Here is a 20,186-nt window from a genome sequence, read left to right as displayed (position 1 = left end):
ATTTGTTTTCTTTGACATTTACCACCGCGTAACTTTTTTAGCAGCACACCTATAGACATGGGGCTTTTAACATTTTGTTTGGAACAATAAAATGAACGCCCACACAAAAAATTAGTCTTATGGTAATTATTCCGAGCTTTTGAAATGTTTGTGGGAATTTTGCCTGGACAATTGTTAATGTCTCGATAAATGACTGCTGTCATCGCCACCAAAAAGACTACAACAGTCTAATAAACAATTTTTTTCACCTCGAACAACAACCTCTCATCCTCGACGTAGTCGAACGGTACCTTTTAATTCGTTTTTTCGTAATTTATGATGATTAAAGCACGTAAAATAATTTCGAGTTGCAGCAGCCGAAATGACTTTCCCAGTCGAGACGAAACCTCACATGTGGTTTTGTTCCAATATTTCCCGTTCCATTTTGTGCGGAAATTCTGGTCACATTCGTTCATGTCGCGGAGTTCTTTTGATGTTTACCTCGATTCAACCAATTCGTGTAGAGTTGGGGTGAAATTAAATGAAAAAAAGGGACGAAAAATTTGATGGATTTTGTTGGAATTGGACGTGGTAGTTCGAATTAATTTCATAGGTCGTCGGGAGATAATGACCTCACGCAAACACGCGAAGGTGTGATAAAAAAGTTTTCTGTTGAAGGGTTCAGCTTTTTGCCAAATTCGGACGTGCGCAGTCCTCTGGGTCAGAAATTAATTGCTTCTGGTAACTTCCAACAGTGTAATTGAAAAAGAAGGAAATAACTTAGTCGGATGACACGTGATCCAAGAATAGAACCAATACAACTTGTTCGTGAGGCATTCGGTAATTAATTACAGGCATTCAAGGAATGTTGTCTTCATTGCTACTCCAAATAATAACAGAAAAAGTCACCAATTTGTATGCACCGGTTTATTGTCCATTTGTCCCACTTTCCTGCTTCGAATATTGCATCATCGTCTGCTAAATTAATACTCATTCATAATTTAATCAATACTTGAGAAGATCAAGGTCAAAACGGTAATCTATTCATCATCATCATCATGACAATCTAAATCTGGAGGAAATGCGTTGACAAGGGTTCAACTTGTAAATGTATTTAGAACGAAACAAGTTTTATTGAAATGGGGGCGGCTTACGAGCTTATGATGGAGAATAATTGTAAGAGTGACACAATGCTGCATTAATTTTTGGTTATCGTACAATTATTGAACGTAACGGTAAATTCACGATAATGGGAAGGTTAAATATAGTGATTAATTTTTAATGGCTTGAGGCAACAAAGTGGATAACTGCTCTTACTTTAAATTACTGATGGGAAAACTTCAGGCCGGCCCTGGAAATGTCGTGAATTTTAATGTGGTCACGGCGCATTTTTGCCAAAATGCATGCACTTGTTTTTTCTTTGTTTTCTTCGTTTTTCGTTTTTTCCTTGCTTCATTTTCAAGGTTCTAAGGTTTCTAAGGGGTTTGATGGTTCTGAAATTTTACTTTGGGCTCTTAGTTTTCGGACTCTTCGTTTTTTTTCTTTACTTCCTAAAAACTTAAAGGGTCAGTATAGAAGATTTTAGTACAGTCGATCTTCCATAACTCGAAACCTGAAGGGAAATTAAAGATTTGATTTTGATCTGATATTTTAGGATATTCTTATTCTTGCACTTGTTGGCAATCTCAATTCTTCCGGTGGGATATGAATATCACTTACCAAAACCAAATTTTCGAAAAAAAAATCTGAATAGTTTTTCGGTAACATCAGAGCTTCATATGGCGGATACGATTTTTATACAACCCAATCAATTTTGGGCATCTTGTTGCAAGTTTCATAGCTATCTAATACTTTTGATAAAATTCTAGATTTATGGTAACATTTAAAGCTATTAATCAACATTAGAAATGTCATGAAAGTACCACAATATCAGCTTTTACCAACTAATTCTGAGAAAATTTTCGAGTTATGGTTGTTTACAGATCGTATGTTGGCAAAATTTAATTCGATTTATAGAAATTTTCGAGTTATAGAGATGTTATCACATGTAAATTTTAAGGAAAACCCAAGGGAATCAAGTCTATTTCGAGTTGTAGAAAAATTCGAGTAATAGAAGTTCGAGTTGTAGAAGTTCGGCTGTATTTTGATCCCTCAAGTGGAGGGGTCAGTATAAAAGTTGTGCAGCCAGAAAAAAGTCGCTAGATTATTGCAAAAGACAGTCAGAAGAGACGACGGTAACGCGAATTTGTTGCCAAAGAAAAAGCGGAGAATTTGTTGCAAAAGACAGCCGAAGGAGTTCCTGCGATCGCAGGATTTCTTGCGAAAGACAGTCGATTTGGGAAACTTAACCGCCCAAGAATTTAACTCTGAAATCCTCCAAAGGCCCATTTTAATGCAGTCTGCGTCCCTGCATCTGCCCAAAATCACTTCCTCATGAATAAAAATGACCCTCTTATCAGCGATCTTGTCCAACACCGATGAAGAGATTCTTGCATCTTCGCCGAAAGGTGGGGATCCGGTCCTCATGTGCTTCAGTAGCCGCCAGAACTCGCGGTCAGTTCGCTGTGTGCGCTAGTTCGTGGATAAAGCGAATTCCGCTAAGTTCCTGTTTTCCTCGTGCATTACGACGAGGACGTGTTCATAAATCACAACGGTGACATTCATTAGTATTTGTTTCGTGTGTGAGGTGCAGTGTTCTGACATATTTTTGAAGGAGTTTTTTTTGGTGGTGGTTTATTTACACAATTCGTAAGTGAAGTGGTTTAATTTTTCCGGTTTTACATGTGGGAAAATTGTGGTTTTACTGTTAATTTACATCGACGTGTTTATGTAATTTCGATAATTGGTTGTTTTGAGAATATGGAAACAGTAGTTGATTATTTCAGTTTGTTTTGTAAATATGTGGATTCCTTATCATTCATGAAGCAGTTGACATTGACTTTTTTTTTTACTTTTTTTTATACAATTCCACGTAATATTATATCATATTTGTTTTCCTGCCGATAGAGAAAAAACAAAGAGGAGTAAACACTTTCCCCATCTTTTTTTAATGATTCATTCACTGGTGACTGACAGCTGTCAAATCTATAAACACATTGCAAAACCACAAATACATTGTGATTCTGTGCCTGTGATGAAATGCTAATGTAACAGAATGCATGCAGATCAGTTTATAATGTAATCTAAATATTTTCTTAAGCCATTATGGCAACATCTTTGTTAATATTTATAGGAAAATAAATAAACAATTAATTTGGGAGCCGAATTTTACACCATTTCACATGCACCTGTAATAAAAGCTCCAGGAAAAAAAATTGGCTGGAATTGCCAGGAAAACTTTCCTATAAATACTTTACATCTTTTTTATGTGGTTTATCCTCCACTAAAATACAAGACAATGTTGAACTCTTCTATATATGCTTGTAAAACTGAGATAAATAAGAACTTAATCATAAATCAATTTTGATTTAGAACTAAAAATAAATTGTTGCTAAATATTGTCACAGATCTGTATCGCTCGGTGCTTAACCTTAGCATTTCCACGATTTTTGCACTGCATTTTCCGTGCAAACAAGGGCGTGCTTTGGACTTTTGAATTTATCTTTCTCTTAGGTAACGGTACCACAAAAAGCATTAACCAAATAAAGAAGCATAGTACCCGATATGATAATAATTTATGTGTTTATGTTAATAGAAGCTTATCAGTTATGGAAACAATGTTTGCTTACTTTTACCTGTCACGACGTAAAACCACCGTAAAATTTCTTGATTCCATTTACAAATATGCCGAGTTAAGTTCGCAGGAAAGTGATGAAGTAATCGTCCAGTTTGATATGTAATTATTAGTCATTTTAGATCGCCTTGACGGTTTTGCGGTTTTCAAGTCACGTTAATGTTATGATAAACAACAACAAATAAGTCTTTTGTTAGGTAACGGAGCGGCGGTTAGAAGATGTATGCAAATTTTAGAAGTGTTGGAAGATGATGGATGTGTTTATGGGTTGGTGGTTGTGACAGGTTTTATTTTGAGGAGTTTACCGTTGATGTACTTTCTAAATTCTGTTATTCTGTAGTTTAATTATAATTATAGTTAATTAGCGAGGTGGTATTTCAAATTATGCTAACTTGTGGTACTGCTAAAATTACAATTTTGAAATGTAATTAGCGTACTTGAAATAAATTTGGTTTCATAATAAGTAATTTTAAAACATTTTCATGACAGGACAAGGATTCTCCAACGATTTTTTCGGGTTTATTTTGTGTTTTTTTAGGGATTTCTCTATAATTTATGAATATTTTAAACTTTTGATAAAATCATATTAGAAACATCACTTCATTGCTATCAAAGTTTTTTTTCTAAACAGGTATAATTTGTTATTAGTTTTTTCTAATTTACCTTGAAGTTATATGACGTTCGTGTCTTGGAAAATTATTTAAATTAACCTCCAGTTTAAACTAATAAAACCACTGTACGTAGAAGTTTGTAGTTGAAGTGGTTTGAATGTGATTAAAATTTTGAAAAGAAAAACGTAATTAATTATTAGAGATTGATGCTGAAAATTTAATTAAAGGATTAATATTTAATCATTACAACTTGTTACACCTTATAAACATGAAATTTAATTAACGAGTTGTTGGCACAACCCACCTCAATTCGTCTATTATCAGAAAAATGCAGAATCCAATAACATTGCTCATCACCATCAAACGTACACAATAAAATCCAGTTATAACCTTTTATTCTAATAAACTAGAGACGAGAATGAGGTTACATTGTGTAATCAAAATCGGTCTTTTATGAACACTTATTCAAACAAAGAGTGCAAAGAGTCACTTTTCATTAAAACAACGTTTCGGATACTTAATTTATTCCATTTTCATTGGAGCAATTTGTACGTTGCGAGATAAACTAAATATTTGGGTTAAGGGAAGTTAATGAAACGAAAATGATGAGTCATATGATTTGCATTTTGCAACAATGAAATGAATAATGAGAAAAATCCACAGCCTGTCGTGGAAAATTAATGGTTTTTGTATAAAGCAGTCCCAAATTTATGCAGAAAGATTAATTTTAATTGGGAACACTGTTAATTCGTAATTAAACACCTACCTTTTGCATTAAAGCTAAAGTTAAATTTATCAGAACGAAGAGGAAAAACCTGTTGCAGCAGACCAAAGGAAACAATTAAATATTGCGTCGAAGATATACAGAGTGATTCTGATAAATCCAGCGTTTCGAGACCACCCTTTGTGTATAAAAATGCGGTCGTCAAGTCACCCCATCTCATATTTATAGAGCAATTAGCGTGAGTTCCATTAAATGAGCAACTGGCTCCATGGATCTCGACGTTGGCAATATATTCACGTCAAAGCGTTGAACGGCTCTCGTGTTTTCACCTTTTTTGGTCAAAACTGACCGCCGACTATATAAACAGAAAGTTGTTTTGGTAGTTTACACGATTACAAAATTCAAACAGCGTATGCACCAAATTGCGACCGTTAATCAAAATGACGTGCCTTCAAAAAAAAAAAAAACGCTAAAAGCGCACGTTTACGATGACATTGCGTGAGGAATGCAATAAATGCAACACACGGTTTTATTTCGACAATCATCCGGAGATATAACTGTCGATTTACACTACCGCTCAAAAGTATTTGGCTTCAAAATAATTTCTTTCTTTCGCTTTTTGACAACAAAACTTTTTTTTGTGTTTGACAACAAAACTTCTTTAATTTGTGATTGCGGAAATTTATTGTTCTTCAAGTTTTTTTTCTAAAAATTAGTAACAGTTTTGTACAGAAAAAAATTAATTATATTTTTAAGTGGGCAAGTACTTTTGAGCGGTAGTGTACATTGGTCGGTTTTTAGTTGTTTTGCGAAGGCGTGGACATACCGATTTTCTGTCAAGTTGAGAGATCTTTCATTTTTATTGGCCGGATTTGAATGTGAGATGGAACCATAATTCTAATGTTGAAGGGAGAAAATTTTCAAAAATAACTGTCAAATTATGGGGGTTATTTATAGTCTGTCAAAGAAACGCGAGGTACAATCTGATTTACGGTCGCGTAGTGTTAATTATGGGAGGATTATCTACCCGCAATCGACACGACATAATGGATTAAAAGTTGGGGTAAATAAAACCCCAAGTAATTACCATTTTAGTGGACACGAAATAAATTTATTTAATTGCTGCTTAAGAAAATGACAGATTTTGATTGTTTTACATAACAAATCCGGTTTTACAAGAAGTACAAAAATATGGTCGTTGGGTGTGTCTGTCGCTTAATCAGTCGTACAACAATGGGTGATTTATTTTTTCAATTTGATTATAGATCTGATTATTAAATTGGAGTCTATTGTACCATAAAAGGCTTCTAACGGCTAAACCCAATAATTGAACGACTCTTTTAATTACACAGTTAACTGTAAATGTGGAAATTGCTACCATTTAGGGTAAACAAACCCAACGGGGAAAAGGAAATCAAAAGTGGAAAAAACTACATCTTTGTGTCACCCACACTCCTAACCCACATTGAACTGTTTATTTGCATAACAAACCCACGTCGTCTCGAAATGTAATTTACATAGAACATGCATCAATTCTTAACACCCTTCATATACATAAATATGAAGGATTCGGTATAAATAAAAGATGATCAGTGGAGATTTTTCTCGAAAGATAATTATGCAACGATTTGCAATTGCATCACTGCAAGTCAACGACCATGGCGATTATTTTCGGAACGACGATAAAATTAAAATAGAAGTGATTATAATGACTTGACTTAAGTAAATACAGGTAGGAAAAGACGAAAATAACGACCAATTAGTGGCTTCTTTTAAGTTAAGTAGGTCGCGATGTTTACTTCCTCGACGTGCTGATATTGACGGATAAGAACAACAGAAGATGGGCGAAGAGGATAAATTCCTAGCGGGAACACTAATTAAAGCAGTATTGGGCCTAGAGCAGCGCCCTGTGGAGCACCGATTCATTAGCCATAGGATTGTCTTTGGATTCTTTGAGCCTCAAATATTTATCTTTTTGTTTTCCATACTGTTTCTGCATACTTTACATTTTAAAACCGCCAGAAAGAAAGCAATACGGCCTGGTACGTCCTGTTTTGATAATAAGCATATGATTTTATCTCAATCGTAAACTCCAGCTGCATCGAAATTTGTATAAAAAGTCGTAAAACGTCTATTGGGTCATCGTAAAATTCATGGGAAATTGAAAATTAATAGTGCCATCAAATCTCGGATGCTTTTTATTCGAGAGGGGAAAATCCGCTTTTCTAATAAAATTGACAGTTATTGTTTGGGGGTTTATGATTGGAGTTTTCGTATTTTTGACTTCCCATTATTGAATATGATCGCCCGAAGTCGCATGCATAAGTAATAAATTGTTGACAGGTTACGACCCTGTCTTGTCTCCATTTATTAAATTATCAGACACTTGAGTGTTGTAAAACTCATACGAATTAATGTAACAAGCTTCAAAGGTCCCACCAATCAAAATGTTCGTTTTTAAACGAATTCGTTGCATAACACATCTCTCAAGTCAAATAATGGGAAATTAATTACAGAGCACCGGCAAAAACTCTTTTATAATTGACTACAAATGACTTGCTGGATTTTTGGGAAAGAATTCCTATTTAGCGCCCAATTTGAAAAGGGTGGAAAAGAAACGCTTCACATGACACGTGCTAATAAATCATCATAAAAGCCCTCGAGCGTGGTAATTAGACAATTAAGCGTTGCTCCTACAGCAATTAACGTCGTGACATAAACGCGACAAATTGATTAAAGTCGAATTATTCAAATGATTGGTCGCGGTTATTGAATTAATCTAAATGAGGCGCACAAAAAATTGTTCTTCATCTTTTTGATACAAGCTTTGTTGGCGCCTTGGGAAATTTCGCTCCTCTGCATGAATCTTGTTTCCACGATAAATCCGAAATTTGCCATGTTATACGAAACCCTGCTTTTTTTAACTTCACGTCGAAAATAAACTTGTAATTTTAGAATTTAGCCACTGTGACTAGTTTCAGCTGCGAGGTAAACAGAATGTGACAAATCTTAATTTTGTGTGTCAAATTTCGCTTGTCTTTGTAACTAAAAGCGAACTGCTGTGTAACCCAGATTTGTAATAGCGATATTGTTTTTCATGTAATGAATTATTAGCTTGCACAATATAGGTTATCTTGATTTTATGGAACCACATAAAATGAACCAGTGTGGTGTAGAAATTCGATATACATCAGATTTCAAAAGAAGTTGCAATGCGTCCATGGAATGCACTTTATTAGACGTGAAAAAAAGGTGCAATGTTGCGTAACTAAAGGAGTTTAATTGAATTTTGGCAGACGAAAAAGTCTCTCTAGATTGACCACTTGTTAACGTTCCAATTGACATTTTATCTTAATTCCGCGTGCAATTCATTTTCTTCGCCAATTAAATCGGACACTTTTCAACTGAAACAAAGACAAGATAAAATCTGTGTTTATTCTATTGTTACAAAACAAAGTACTGCCGTTAACTGTAACGAAGAGCCTTGAATTCGTTTCTGGCTAATTTAACACAAATTACAAGGTCATATTTGATGAGCCACTTAAGTTTTGACTAAATCACATTCGCAGAAATGCAATTGGTTTATCTAAACCGCGGGCGCGGTTCTCGGAAGATATTTTAACAGTTTCCAGTCACTCACTTTGTTCCAAAATAAAGATAAAAATGAAGAACGTGGCCTGTTTGCAATAAAGTCGTGATAAGTGCATTTAACTGACCTAAATGACGTCATTTTTAATATCGTCTGGGAGGTACAACAATGATGAATATGATGCGTAATTTACACTCAAGTGGCTTCATTTGAATTACAAGCCACTGTGAATATGTACAACACGTACGTTGGGCATTATTGCCCAGGTACAGGTACAATTATTTGATTTAATTAGTAGCTTGGAGCTGGGAGAATGCATTGTCGCGAATTAGCGGCTATTGTACGTGTGTGCGGCGAATATTGATTTGTCGGCTTTCCCGGAGTTTTCAGGATTTTTCACATTGCGGGAAAATCAACCGTTTTGGGTTCTTGGGCACCCACCTGTAAGGTCGCCCATATTTCAACTTATTTACGAGCAAAAACTATACATTTGACTCAATTTTCTCGTGTGATTTATTGGGAAAAAGTTGAGGACCGTCAAAATTACAGAATTCAATGGAAAATGTTGGAAATTTTCATTCCATTCGATGAATAAAATTTTCCAAAATTTGTACTTGTCGCTCTAAAATTTTGGAAATTAGAGCCTTAACTTACCAACTCAGAAATAGCAAATTCGTCAAATTTTATCGCTCTGGCATTAAAATTGTCAAAGTTACATGTTTTCATGGAGAATGTTGGAAATTGTTAGTCTGTTTCTCTAAATGAAAATTTTTAAAATTCCTTCTCGTTTCATCGCTCTGGTATCAAAACTGTCAAAATCACAGAACACAATGGAACATATGGAAATTTTTAGCCTATTCGATGAATAAAAAAAAACAAAATTTGTCTCCGTCGCTCTAAAATTTTGAGATTTAGGGCGGTTAATTACCAACTCAAAAATAGCTCGTTTCCCAAATTTTGTCGCTCTGGCATCAAAACTACCAAAAAGACAGGTGGGAAAACAGACTGTCAGAAAATTTTGGTCTATTTTATAAATGAAAATTTCCAAAATTCGTCTTTGTCGTTCTAAAATTATGAGAATTAAGGCAATAAGAAGAAGCAAATTCCCCAAATTTTATCGCTCTGCATCAAAATTGCCAGTTACATACATGTTTTAATAGAGAATGTTGGAAATTTTTAGTCCGTTCTCTAAATACAAGTTTTTAAAATTTCTCCTCGTAGCACTAAATTTATGAAATTTAAAGCAGTGAATTACCAAATTAAAAGTAGTAAATTCCCCAAATTTTATCGCTCTGGTATTAAAACTGTCAAAATTACAGAATCCAATGGAACATGTTGGAAATTTCTGGTCCATTCGATGAATAAAAAATTCCAAAATTGGTCTCCGTCGCTCTACAATTTTGAGATTTAGAGCGGTTAATTACCAACTCAAACATAGCAAGTTTCCAAAATTTTGTCACTCTGACATCAAAACTACCAAAAATACAGGTGCTAATACAGAATGTTACAAATTTTTAATCCGTTCTGTAAATGAAAATTTTCAAAATTTGTCCTTGTAGCTCTAAAATTTTGAGATTTAAAGCAGTAAATTACCAACTCAGATATATAGCAAATTCCCCAAATTTCGTGGTTCTGGCATCAAAACTACCAAAAAGGCAGGTGCGAATACAGAATGTTAAAAATTCTTGGTCCATTCTATAAATGAAAACTTCCAAAATTTGTCCTTGTTGTTCTAAAATTTTGAAATTTAAGGCAGTAAATTACCAACTAAAAAGTGGCAAATTTCCCAAATTTAATCGCCCTGGTATAAAAACTGTCAAAATTACAGAATGCAATTGAACATGTTGGAAATTTCTAGTTCATTCGTTGAATAAAAAATTCCAAAATTTGTCTCCGTCGCTCTAAAATTTTAAGATTTAGGACGGTCAATTACCAACTCAAAAATAGCAAGTTCCCTAAATTTTGTCGCTCTGTCATCTAAACTACCAAAAAGACAGATGCGAATACAAAGTGTTAAAAGTTTTAGTCCGTTCTATAAATGAAAATTTCCAAAATTTGTCCCTGTTGCTCTAAAATTTTGAGATTTAAGGTAGTAAATTACCAACTCAGAAATAGTCAATTTCCCAAATTTCATCGCGACGTTTTGGTCGCCGCCAACGCCGTCGATTTGAAAACATTAAAGCTCGTTCATAGCTACTGCCAGGATTAACGAAATTTATGGGATTTACTACTTTGGGGGTCTTTATTGAAACTGTAAAATTTCAGAACTTTAGTTCCAGAAACTGAAAGTTTTGGAATTTTTTATTTGTCGGGCGACCTCAAAATAAAAAATCTATTAAATGTTATAAATTCGTAATTTTTAACGGTAAACCAATGAAATTTGGCGGATTCATTAATCATTACTCAAGGATTTGAGTATTTAATTTCAGAATTTTCGAACAAAAGGTAAAATTTTTGATTTTTTCATTTGTTGGTCGAGCCCAAAATCCAAATTTTGCTAGTTTTAACGCAAAATTAACGATTTTCGGTGGATTTATATAACTTTGGGAGTCTTTATTGGATGTGTAAAACTTCAGATTGGAACTTTTTATTTGTCGGGCGACTTTAGAATAAAAAAATTGCTTGTCTGGAGGATTGTAAATCAAGGGTGCAATAGGGTTTGCAAATTTTCTGACCACAAAATATGGTGCAATATTTCAAAACTGGTCATAAATCAAATTCGGTTCACTCTTCAGACTGTGAAAAGGAGGCTTTAAAGCAATCGCTCCAAGAACAAAGAAAAAAATCAAAGTGAACAGTAAAAAAACCTACAATTTTTGTGCGTCTTCGGAAACATTATGTTTCCCGTGTCAAGTTCATTGTTTGGTCGCGTGTTGGACACACATAAACATAACTAGATCTTTAGCATGGGCGTTCCTGCCACTGAACGATAACAGTGTCACACGCTTACCAACTAAACAAATGGAGATTGTATCTTTGAAGATGACATTACATAAACAACGTGGGATGAATAAGTGTGCTTTTCCAACGATCGATTGTTATTTTAGGCACCTGGAGATATTGTTGTTGGGACAATTGAAAGTTTCGAGGATTGCGTGTTTCACGTGCGTTAGTTCTTCAGATTAGAAGCGAGGATGATCTTTTAGGATTGTTATTTCCTTCTTCTTCAAAAAAGCGCAAACACTTGAAAACAATCCAGTTCATTTACGATTCAGTAAATCATCATTAACGGTCGTCCGATGACATCTCCGTCTCGGAATCGTGCAGAAAAACGGCGAATCCGTCGTTTGGTGCATTGGCCCGTCCAGGGTTGTATTCGTGCCTAATATGGAAAGCGCTGTATTCGTCCAACCATACCATATACGTTCGTATCCAACATACAACAATACGATCACGACTTGGCTCGTTAGTTGCGACGAAAAAATTAAACATACACCAGTCGATGTCAAACGGTGAGACCACAGTCTTTATTTGTTTCGGATACGTGAATTATGGCCGTAAAATAAAAGGAGTTATGACGTTGGATTCGCGGAGGATAACCATATGGTAATGGTGTTGTTGAGCTGGGAAGTAATTAGAAAACTGTGAAACATCTGCGAGCGCTTCCCTGTAACGGGACCGATTCTAAAGTCGCATTTTCACTTTTTAGTCGTGTCCGGAAAGTGAAATATGTGATATGATAATAAACGCGAAATTAATTAGTCATTCCATGTTTACTCCATTAATATGCGTTTTATTGCATCCTAATAAATATGGTGAAAGTGAGACTATTTCATTCATAATTTAAAAGCTATTCGATCGTGCGAGTTTTCAGTTCGTTAATCAAACGTTTGCACCGAAAAGTTTCAACCGAAAGCAATTACGTGATCGTCGTTGTGGAAAAAGTCAGGAATTTGGAGTCGGCGAAGCTAAAATATTTGTCTCCTAGGATAATGACGGGAATTATCCGGCTCTGTTGGACCAGAACGTAGGACGTGCTGCGTACAGTTGATATTTGTACGCGAAATCATCGAAGCGGAGCAAACAAGCGTGAAATTAAATAAAAAAATATAGAAACCTGAGGTTATTACTTCTTTGACTGCGAGAAAAATGACAGATTTCCCCGGACACAATGAAAAGAATATCTCTATTACACCCACAGTGGGAAACACAATGGACCGTTTTACCACGACTTGACGTAAGGCACCCATTTACGACTATAATTTTGACGGGAACACCGATCAAGAAGTCGCTTTCTAAACAAAACACGGAAAATCCCAAGAGACGAAGTACTAAAAAACAAACTCCATAAAACAGTCCTCCATTCTCCTTCACTAATCATTTCGTTCCACAACCGCATTCATCACTTTTTTCTAACAAATGCAATATAATTCCGACTGTATATTTCACTTTTCAGTGACGCGGAGAGTTATTGCGGATTTTAAAAAACTGTCCAGTCAAGGCTGCTTTTACTACTGAAAAACTCACGCGAATTCATTCAGCGCGCTGTCGTTTATAAATAAACTTTTAGATTTAGATAAAGACTAAACAAAACTAAACGGGACAAACAATACCAACATAAACTATCCGTTGCACGACATCTCCAGACGCACGCGATCTTGACACTGCAGATAATTAAATCACAATAACAGAATCGATTTCAGTTGCGTCTTGCATGAGTTTCAGGCAATTGTTGGAAAAATACAACACCTACTTGCAGTTCTTGCACGCCAACGCCGATTTATGGTGCGGTTTATTAATAAAAAAAAAAGAGTTTTGGCCGTATCTCGTTTATTAACTTTTATCTGGATTATAATCGACAGATTATTTAAATTCTGTATCAATGTTTGCTCATACTTTGACGTATCGATTTGAACTAATACAGACGTCAAATATTGCGGGGTTTGATAGTGAGGCAGTAATTTGTGTGGCAACAGGTTGATTTTAACCTGATTAGGTTTTACGTTCGGCTTAAACGCAGGTGAGGTTTTGCATTTTTGCGCTTTTAAGCCTCCTTTCTACAGTTCGTTCTAGAGTGAACCGAATTTGATTTATGACTGGTTTTAAAATATTGCACTCTTTTTTGCGGTCCTATTGGATTTATTACTCAAGTATTCTTTATTTCGAGTATTTAATTTTAGAATTTTGGATCAAAAGGTGAATATTTTGGATTTTTTTTGTTGGTCGAGCCCAAAATCCAAATTTTTCTATTACATTTTTCAAGTCTGCCAACTTTAACGCAGAAGTAACGAAATTTGGTGGATTTACAACTTCGGAGGTTGTTATTGGATGTGTAAAAGTTCCGAACTTTTGATTCAAAAACTGAAAATTTTGAATCTTTTTATTTGTCGGGCGAACTCAAAATAGAAAAATTGCTTTGTCCAGAGGATTGTAAACCAGGGGTGCAATAGGGTTTGCGAATTTTCTGACCGCAGAATATGGTGCAATATTTCAAAATCAGTCATAAATCAAATTCGTTTCACTCTACAACAGACTGTGGAAAAGAGGCTTTACTATACCTTCCTTAAATAATAGAAGAATAAGGTATTACTGGTTGCATTCAAAGGAAAAACTAAGGAAAACTGACGCAGCGACAACAAAACCAGACAAACTCAAGGCGACGCGACATTTTAATTAAATCTCGCCTTTAAATAACATCGCAACTTTCCTGCAACTTTGATGTCTTTATCGCATCACGTTCCACGCAGCAGCGCAATTTTCCCCTAATCAAAAGCGAACCTATTTTTCAGATCTAGATACCGATCTTATCAACGTAAAGTCAACGGGAAAACTCGTAGTTTTCTTTTTTCCTCCGTTGAAAACACAATGTAAAAATGGTGGATGCGCCGGTGCAAATTTCCATAATCCCGCATAATTGTGATTTTTCTTTCCAGCTCGACAACATCAATCTCTGTTTGGGCGTCCTAAAAGCACAACATGTTTCTGGACTGGAAAGTGTGTCGGCTCAAGAACTCCGCGATGGGAAGCTGAAAGCGATTCTGGCGCTTTTCTTCGCGTTATCGCGACACAAACAAGCGGCCAAGCAGCGGGCGCAGCAGATACAACAGAATCAGCTTGGGGAAATGACGCCTAACAGGTAGGTGACGCTGTATACAAGCGGGTTTTACTGGTTGCCTAACGCCAGGGGCGACGCTTCTTGTTCCTTGAAATATTACACGTCAGGATCTGACACCTTCGTTATAAACCTCATGAGGATGATGAATTGATGAATCTTCCCACAACATGAATGTCGGGACTAGGGATAACCGATTTACGTATCCAGAATATCATACGCAGGAGTCCCGAAACTTTTTTGTGGGATTTCGTAAGGCCTTTGTGCGCAAAATTCGCAATTAACAAAGTTTGCTGACCGCTTTGTTTGGTAACCACTGAAGGCTCTGAAGTGAACTTCCGAACAAGCTGCGTAATCATAATTTGTCGTCCCTAGAGATAGATAAATAATTTTAACGATTCGCCGAGCGTACTGAAAATTCATTCAAAAAGGACGATTTTCAACATCTGCCGCTGCGGAGGCAAATCGGATTTGGATTTTAATCGGATATTTCTGTTTGCGTAATTTTGAGGGATTTGCACGAAACAAATAAGGCGAGAATCTACAAACAGAATGTCGATTTTATTAAACAACGATAATCGACAGGACCACGGATATCCGCTCCATCGATTAAACGTCGCAACTCCGCCAGACACAATACATATTGTCCAGATCTGTTTCAATTTTCACGGTCAGTGAATGGGAGTTTGTTATTTTTGACTTTTTTTTACCAGACTGTACAATAAAGCGGCCCTTTATTGCTTCATATGTAAATGAAGTGAGTAAACGCAGGTGTTTTGCGTTCCCTTTTGTTCCTCTTGGAATGTCTTTATGGGTATAGTCGCGACTAATGGGCTGGGATAAAGAAAAGGACCATTGTGGAGAGAAGAGACCACTTAGAGATGTCGTATATCAAAATAGAAAACTATAAATTTTACCGGGGATTATGGAGAGGCGGCGGCGGAAAGGGTGAACAGTGAGGCATTGTGGGGGCAACAACACACTCTTGCGCATTTTTCGTAGCCTTTGCGTAGCTTTTCTAATTTTTTTCTGCGGTTTGTTGACGTCTACAGAGGTCATAAGATCCACCTTTTTTTTTTGATAAAAATACCCAAAATTGATAAAGTGATAAACTGAGAAACTGAGAAATTTAGTAAGTTAGAAACAAAGAGACTTTTAAGAAACTAAAAACTGATAAAGTGAAACTGAAAAACTGCGTAAGAAACTTAGAAAGTACTAAAAAATAAAATACTGAGAAACTGAGCCACTTAAAAATTTAAAAACTAATAAAAGTGATAAACAAGTGAGAAAATGAGAAACTAAGTAAGTAAGAAACTAAAAAACTACTAAGAAAATAAAAAACTAAGAATCTGAAAAACAAACTCAAACTTTGAAACTTATAAAGTGATAAACTGATAAAAAACTGAGTACGTACGAAATTAAGAAAATACTAAGAAACTACAAAACTAAGAAACTGAGTAAGTAAAAAACTAAGAAACTACTTTGAAGCAACTGAAAAACTGAGAAACTGAGAAACAAATTGGAAAAATTAGAAACTGATAAAGTGATAAACTGAGGAACGGAGAAAATACGAAACTAAGAAACTTAAAAACTGAGAATCCAAGTAAGTAAGAAACGAAGTTTCTGAGAAACAATGAAACTACTAAAAAAATAAGAAACTAAAACTGAGAAACTGAGAAATTGAGTAAATAAGAAACTGAGGAAGTACTAAGCATCTAAAAAACTAACATTCTGGAAAACTGAGAAACTAACAAATTGTGAAACTTGAAAACTTACAGTGTCAAACTCAGAAACTGAGTAGGTATAAAACTCAGAAACTACTAAGAAGTTGTAAAACTAAGAAACTGAGCAAGTAAAATACTAAAAACTAAGAAAATAAAAGACTAAGAAACTGAGTAAGTAAGAAACGGAGATTCTAAGAAACTATGAAACTACTAAAAAAATAAGAAATTGAGTAGGTATAAAACTCAGAAACTACTAAGAAACTGCAAAACTAAGAAAGTGAGCAAGTTAAATACTAACAACTAAGAAATTACTGAAAAATTAAGAACTGAGATATGTATTAAGAAATTAAAAAAATTTCTTTGTTAATAAAATGGAGGATTGATTAAAACTAAAACTTCATTGGCTCGCACTACCTTTATCAATGTAGTTTTTCTAACCAAAAACTCGCAAAACAACCAATTCGAGGGATTATTTCTTGCGTAACTTTTCATTGGCGATTCCAAACTAATTTAAGTCGTTACAAAAAATAATCTATTCGGATAACAAACCAATTCCATTGGGTGGAGGCGTGTAGTCTTCGCGTATTGGATGGACACAGAAAGATTTTATGAGATTTTCTAAAATTCGCTGGATTGCTCCGGGTTTTCCGTCTTCTAATTATTTATTGAAATGATTTCCGTACTCTTCATGTTCTTTGAATCACGTTAACTTTTTTTATGTAATTCTTGATTTCCATTCGCCACATACTGAGCACGTCAATTCATCGGCCTCCACGTAAAATATTAAAATTTTCATCTCCTGTTTATGTTTCAATTAGCTCTTTGGCAGCCCAGGTCCAACACGGCTCTTTTCCAACGCCTCTTTCATATCGCACACAACACACGCACTCATCATACTTTTATTTTTATTGAAAAGGGGGAAAATGTCAAGGGATGTAGCCGCTGCAACGAAGGGGTTTTATGTTGCGCGAAATATTGGAACCAACCTAAAGTTTCGCAATAAAGCCTTAACTTCGACCTAATGATACGCTCAAACGCTTCCGATGGAAAATGTTTGCCATCACCTCTTCGAGTTGTGTAAATTGAAAGAAGCAACGAAAAGATCTCCCAGATAATTGCAAAATTTGGATTTTATCAGATCGGTTTCGCTTAATGAAGTGTGATGGGATTTTCTCCCTTGAAAAATTCTTTTCACTAAAAGCCCGAATCAGATTACAACATAATCACTCTCTGAAGACAAAACCTGTGCTGGTGCATCGTGTAAATGGCACTTTTATTAAGATGTAGTTTCCATCGGGGATGGGTGGGAAAATCCTGTTACAGTTCCCTAAGGATGACTTGAAGATCCTTTGAAAATGGAACGAGTGAATTATTAACAACCACTGCGCAAAAAATTTATTCCGAACCGTTGCAAATTCGTCATTCTTTTTTTGTCGCATAATAAGATACAGTTTTATGGCACACTTTACAATTGAGCATAAAATGCAAATGTGACCCGTATCACAAGTCTGCCAAAGGCTTTATTGGTCCTTGGTGGGTTTATCGTTGATGATGGTTTTGGAATGGAGAAAGTTCCGTTGGTTTCGCATGCGAAGATGGTTAATTATCTTGTTAAATAAAATCAGGTGGATCGTATCTTATCTTTTTCGCGCTAGAAGCACTTCAGTTTATTCAGAACAAAGCCTAGAACTAAACAAGTTTTTTGGTAATACAAGCGTTGATCAGCTCAACTTGTTCCTGGACATAAGTGCGTGTATTGTCAAGAGATTCCTTGACAATCTCCGGTAAACTTTCCACAATTTGGTCGATTGTAATCATGACTTCTTTCAGACAATTTTCATCTGTTCGCCCACAGGTTATAACTTGCTTCTGAACATCGTACAAATTCATCAAACTCATATCAATCAAATCATAGTTACGCAGCTCTAACTGGTAGACAGTGTTTGATGCTTCTTCAGCAACACAATCTTCCTTGTCTTTTGATCTTGCGTCAAGAGCTATCGTGTCGAAATCATTGGCTATTTTGATTTGTTCGTCGTAAGCGGCGTTTAGATTTTTGATGATGACTTGGCGGAGGTTGTCGAGGGCTTCTTCAGCATCGTCAGCAGGAGAAGCTAGACAGATCTGTAAAGAAGAGTTTGAAGATTGTCGGTAAAAAAGGGGAAATCACCTGAGAGAAAGACAAGACGGTCAAAGCGAGAACGAAGGGTTTGATCATGATGATGGTTTGATAAGAGTGAGATTGGAGTGGCTTTTATATCAAAAGTTATCGCAATCAGTTCGTTTTGGTCGATCCGAAAATAGATTTAGATATCAACTGGACAGAACTGCTTGCTTTGTCTTTTCAAATTCTAGTCAAAAATTGATAAGGTGGAATTTTTTATCAATCCGGGAAGTTATCAAACTGAAGTTAGAAGTGTTTATTTAATATAACAAAAGTATCAAATTAACATCTCTTAGTTTTTTCGGCAACTTCGTTGATACAAGAGTTGATTCGCTCAATCTGAGCTTCTACATACGCACGAAATATATCCACAGAAATTTCTATAGAATTTTGCGTGGTTTCTTCATTTTTCGTGATTCTACCAGTAGCTGCATTGAGACAATCTTCATCTGCTCTTCCGCAAATTATGATTTCTTTCTGTTCACTATACAAATATAGTAATTGCATTGTAATCGACATAGAGTTGCGCAATTTGAGTCCATTGATTGCCCATTCCACTGCTTTATCAACACAAGCTGTCACTTCTTCAACCAAAGACGAATTTGGCTCACAGTGTTGTCTAACTTCTTCAATTGTCTTAAGAGCTGCTGTTTTGGCATCAAGAGCCGCAGCGTCGAATTGAGCTGTTATTTTGACAATTTCATCATTCGCAGCGTTTAAATTAGTAGTGATGGATTGTCGAAGTTGCTCGAGGGCTTCTTCAGCATCGTCAACAGGACTGCTAGCTTGACAAAGCTGAAAGACGAGTTAAACTGTTGTTGACAACAGTGAAAAGTTACCTGAGAGCACAACACGATGAAGAGGATCTGTTTGAACATAACGAGAAAATGATAATGATGGAAACAATTATCATTTTTTATATTGACGTATTTAGATATCTTAACAACTACTAATCAATCTTATTGATTACATTACGCATTGTCTACCAAATCTGCTGGCTTTTTCAGCAGCCACCGTTGCACATTCTTCTATGGCGGTTAAGAACTGTCTCACAGTGTCACTATCACTTTTGATTAGTCTTGATTCAACTTTGTCATGTCGAAATATCCCTTCGACGATCTCTTCAGAACTCTTGGATAAAATCAGAGTCACAGCTTCGTTAACACGAGTCTTGACACACGTCTTCAAATCCTCGATGGTCTTCTTCTCCAGTCGATCCAAGGTTTTGCCACAGTTTTGGATTTTGACAGCTGTCGAAACTCTAACTTTCTTCAATTGTGCGTGAAACTCCTTCGTTTTCTCCTGGACTGTCTGCAGAGCTGTTCTTTTAGTGTTCAAGGCTGTGGTGTAAATTTTGGACGATAATTCGGTGTATTCTAAGACAATTGTGTTGAAAGCGTTGTCAGCACTGTTAGTGAAAGTCGTTCGACTAATGAAAAAATGGAAGAAGAAAGCGCTCGTCACGAAAATGAAGATTTGCTTCTTCATTGTGGATTAAACTGGAACTTTCTTCTATCATTTTATCAGTGATAAATCCTTATCTTCGAACTTTTTCCAGTTCTTGACGAAATTTTGGGCATTGTCAATGAGATTATGAAATTACAATCATC

The 20,186-nt window shown here is 35.6% G+C and overlaps 4 protein-coding genes across 7 annotated transcripts in view; 1 reads left to right on the top strand and 3 right to left on the bottom strand.

Moving 5' to 3' along the window:
* The window catches only part of sick (sickie), an 86,595-nt gene that overhangs the window by 31,247 nt on the left and 35,162 nt on the right, over nucleotides 1-20,186 (top strand). For all 4 annotated transcript variants that reach the window (XM_088033844.1, XM_088033843.1, XM_088033845.1 and 1 more), the window contains one exon: nucleotides 14,510-14,712. In XM_088033844.1, coding sequence (XP_087889970.1) covers nucleotides 14,510-14,712 — 203 coding nt within the window. The remainder of the gene's footprint in view (nucleotides 1-14,509; nucleotides 14,713-20,186) is intronic.
* On the bottom strand, nucleotides 18,048-18,707 carry LOC148175857 (uncharacterized). The gene is made up of 2 exons (XM_088033859.1): nucleotides 18,583-18,707; nucleotides 18,048-18,536 (listed from the first exon to the last, which is right to left on the bottom strand). The coding sequence occupies exons 1-2, from the start codon at nucleotides 18,628-18,630 to the stop codon at nucleotides 18,102-18,104; spliced, it is 483 nt and encodes a 160-aa protein (XP_087889985.1). The 5' UTR covers nucleotides 18,631-18,707; the 3' UTR covers nucleotides 18,048-18,101.
* Nucleotides 18,825-19,524, bottom strand: LOC148175856 (uncharacterized). Its single transcript, XM_088033855.1, has 2 exons — nucleotides 19,416-19,524; nucleotides 18,825-19,371 (listed from the first exon to the last, which is right to left on the bottom strand). The coding sequence occupies exons 1-2, from the start codon at nucleotides 19,452-19,454 to the stop codon at nucleotides 18,859-18,861; spliced, it is 552 nt and encodes a 183-aa protein (XP_087889981.1). The 5' UTR covers nucleotides 19,455-19,524; the 3' UTR covers nucleotides 18,825-18,858.
* LOC148175855 (uncharacterized) lies at nucleotides 19,480-20,080 on the bottom strand. Its single transcript, XM_088033858.1, has one exon. It carries the CDS (start codon nucleotides 20,062-20,064, stop codon nucleotides 19,543-19,545), a length of 522 nt encoding a protein of 173 aa, XP_087889984.1. The 5' UTR covers nucleotides 20,065-20,080; the 3' UTR covers nucleotides 19,480-19,542.

The sequence above is a fragment of the Gnatocerus cornutus genome, chromosome 4 (assembly GCF_029298725.1).
Source record: "Gnatocerus cornutus isolate USDA-ARS CGAHR chromosome 4, icGnaCorn1.1, whole genome shotgun sequence".
NCBI classification, from domain to species: Eukaryota; Metazoa; Arthropoda; class Insecta; order Coleoptera; family Tenebrionidae; genus Gnatocerus; species Gnatocerus cornutus.
This window is presented reverse-complemented; position numbering and strand designations above follow the sequence as displayed.

Coding starts and splice junctions, on each gene's coding strand:
- LOC148175857 (XM_088033859.1), bottom strand. CDS start 18,630: ATGATCAAACCCTTCGTTCTCGCTTTGACCGTCTTGTCTTTCTCTCAG. Junction 18,537..18,582: donor CCGTCTTGTCTTTCTCTCAG/GTGATTTCCCCT, acceptor TCTTCTTTACAG/ATCTGTCTAGCTTCTCCTGC.
- LOC148175856 (XM_088033855.1), bottom strand. CDS start 19,454: ATGTTCAAACAGATCCTCTTCATCGTGTTGTGCTCTCAG. Junction 19,372..19,415: donor TCATCGTGTTGTGCTCTCAG/GTAACTTTTCAC, acceptor CTCGTCTTTCAG/CTTTGTCAAGCTAGCAGTCC.
- LOC148175855 (XM_088033858.1), bottom strand. CDS start 20,064: ATGAAGAAGCAAATCTTCATTTTCGTGACGAGCGCTTTCTTCTTCCAT.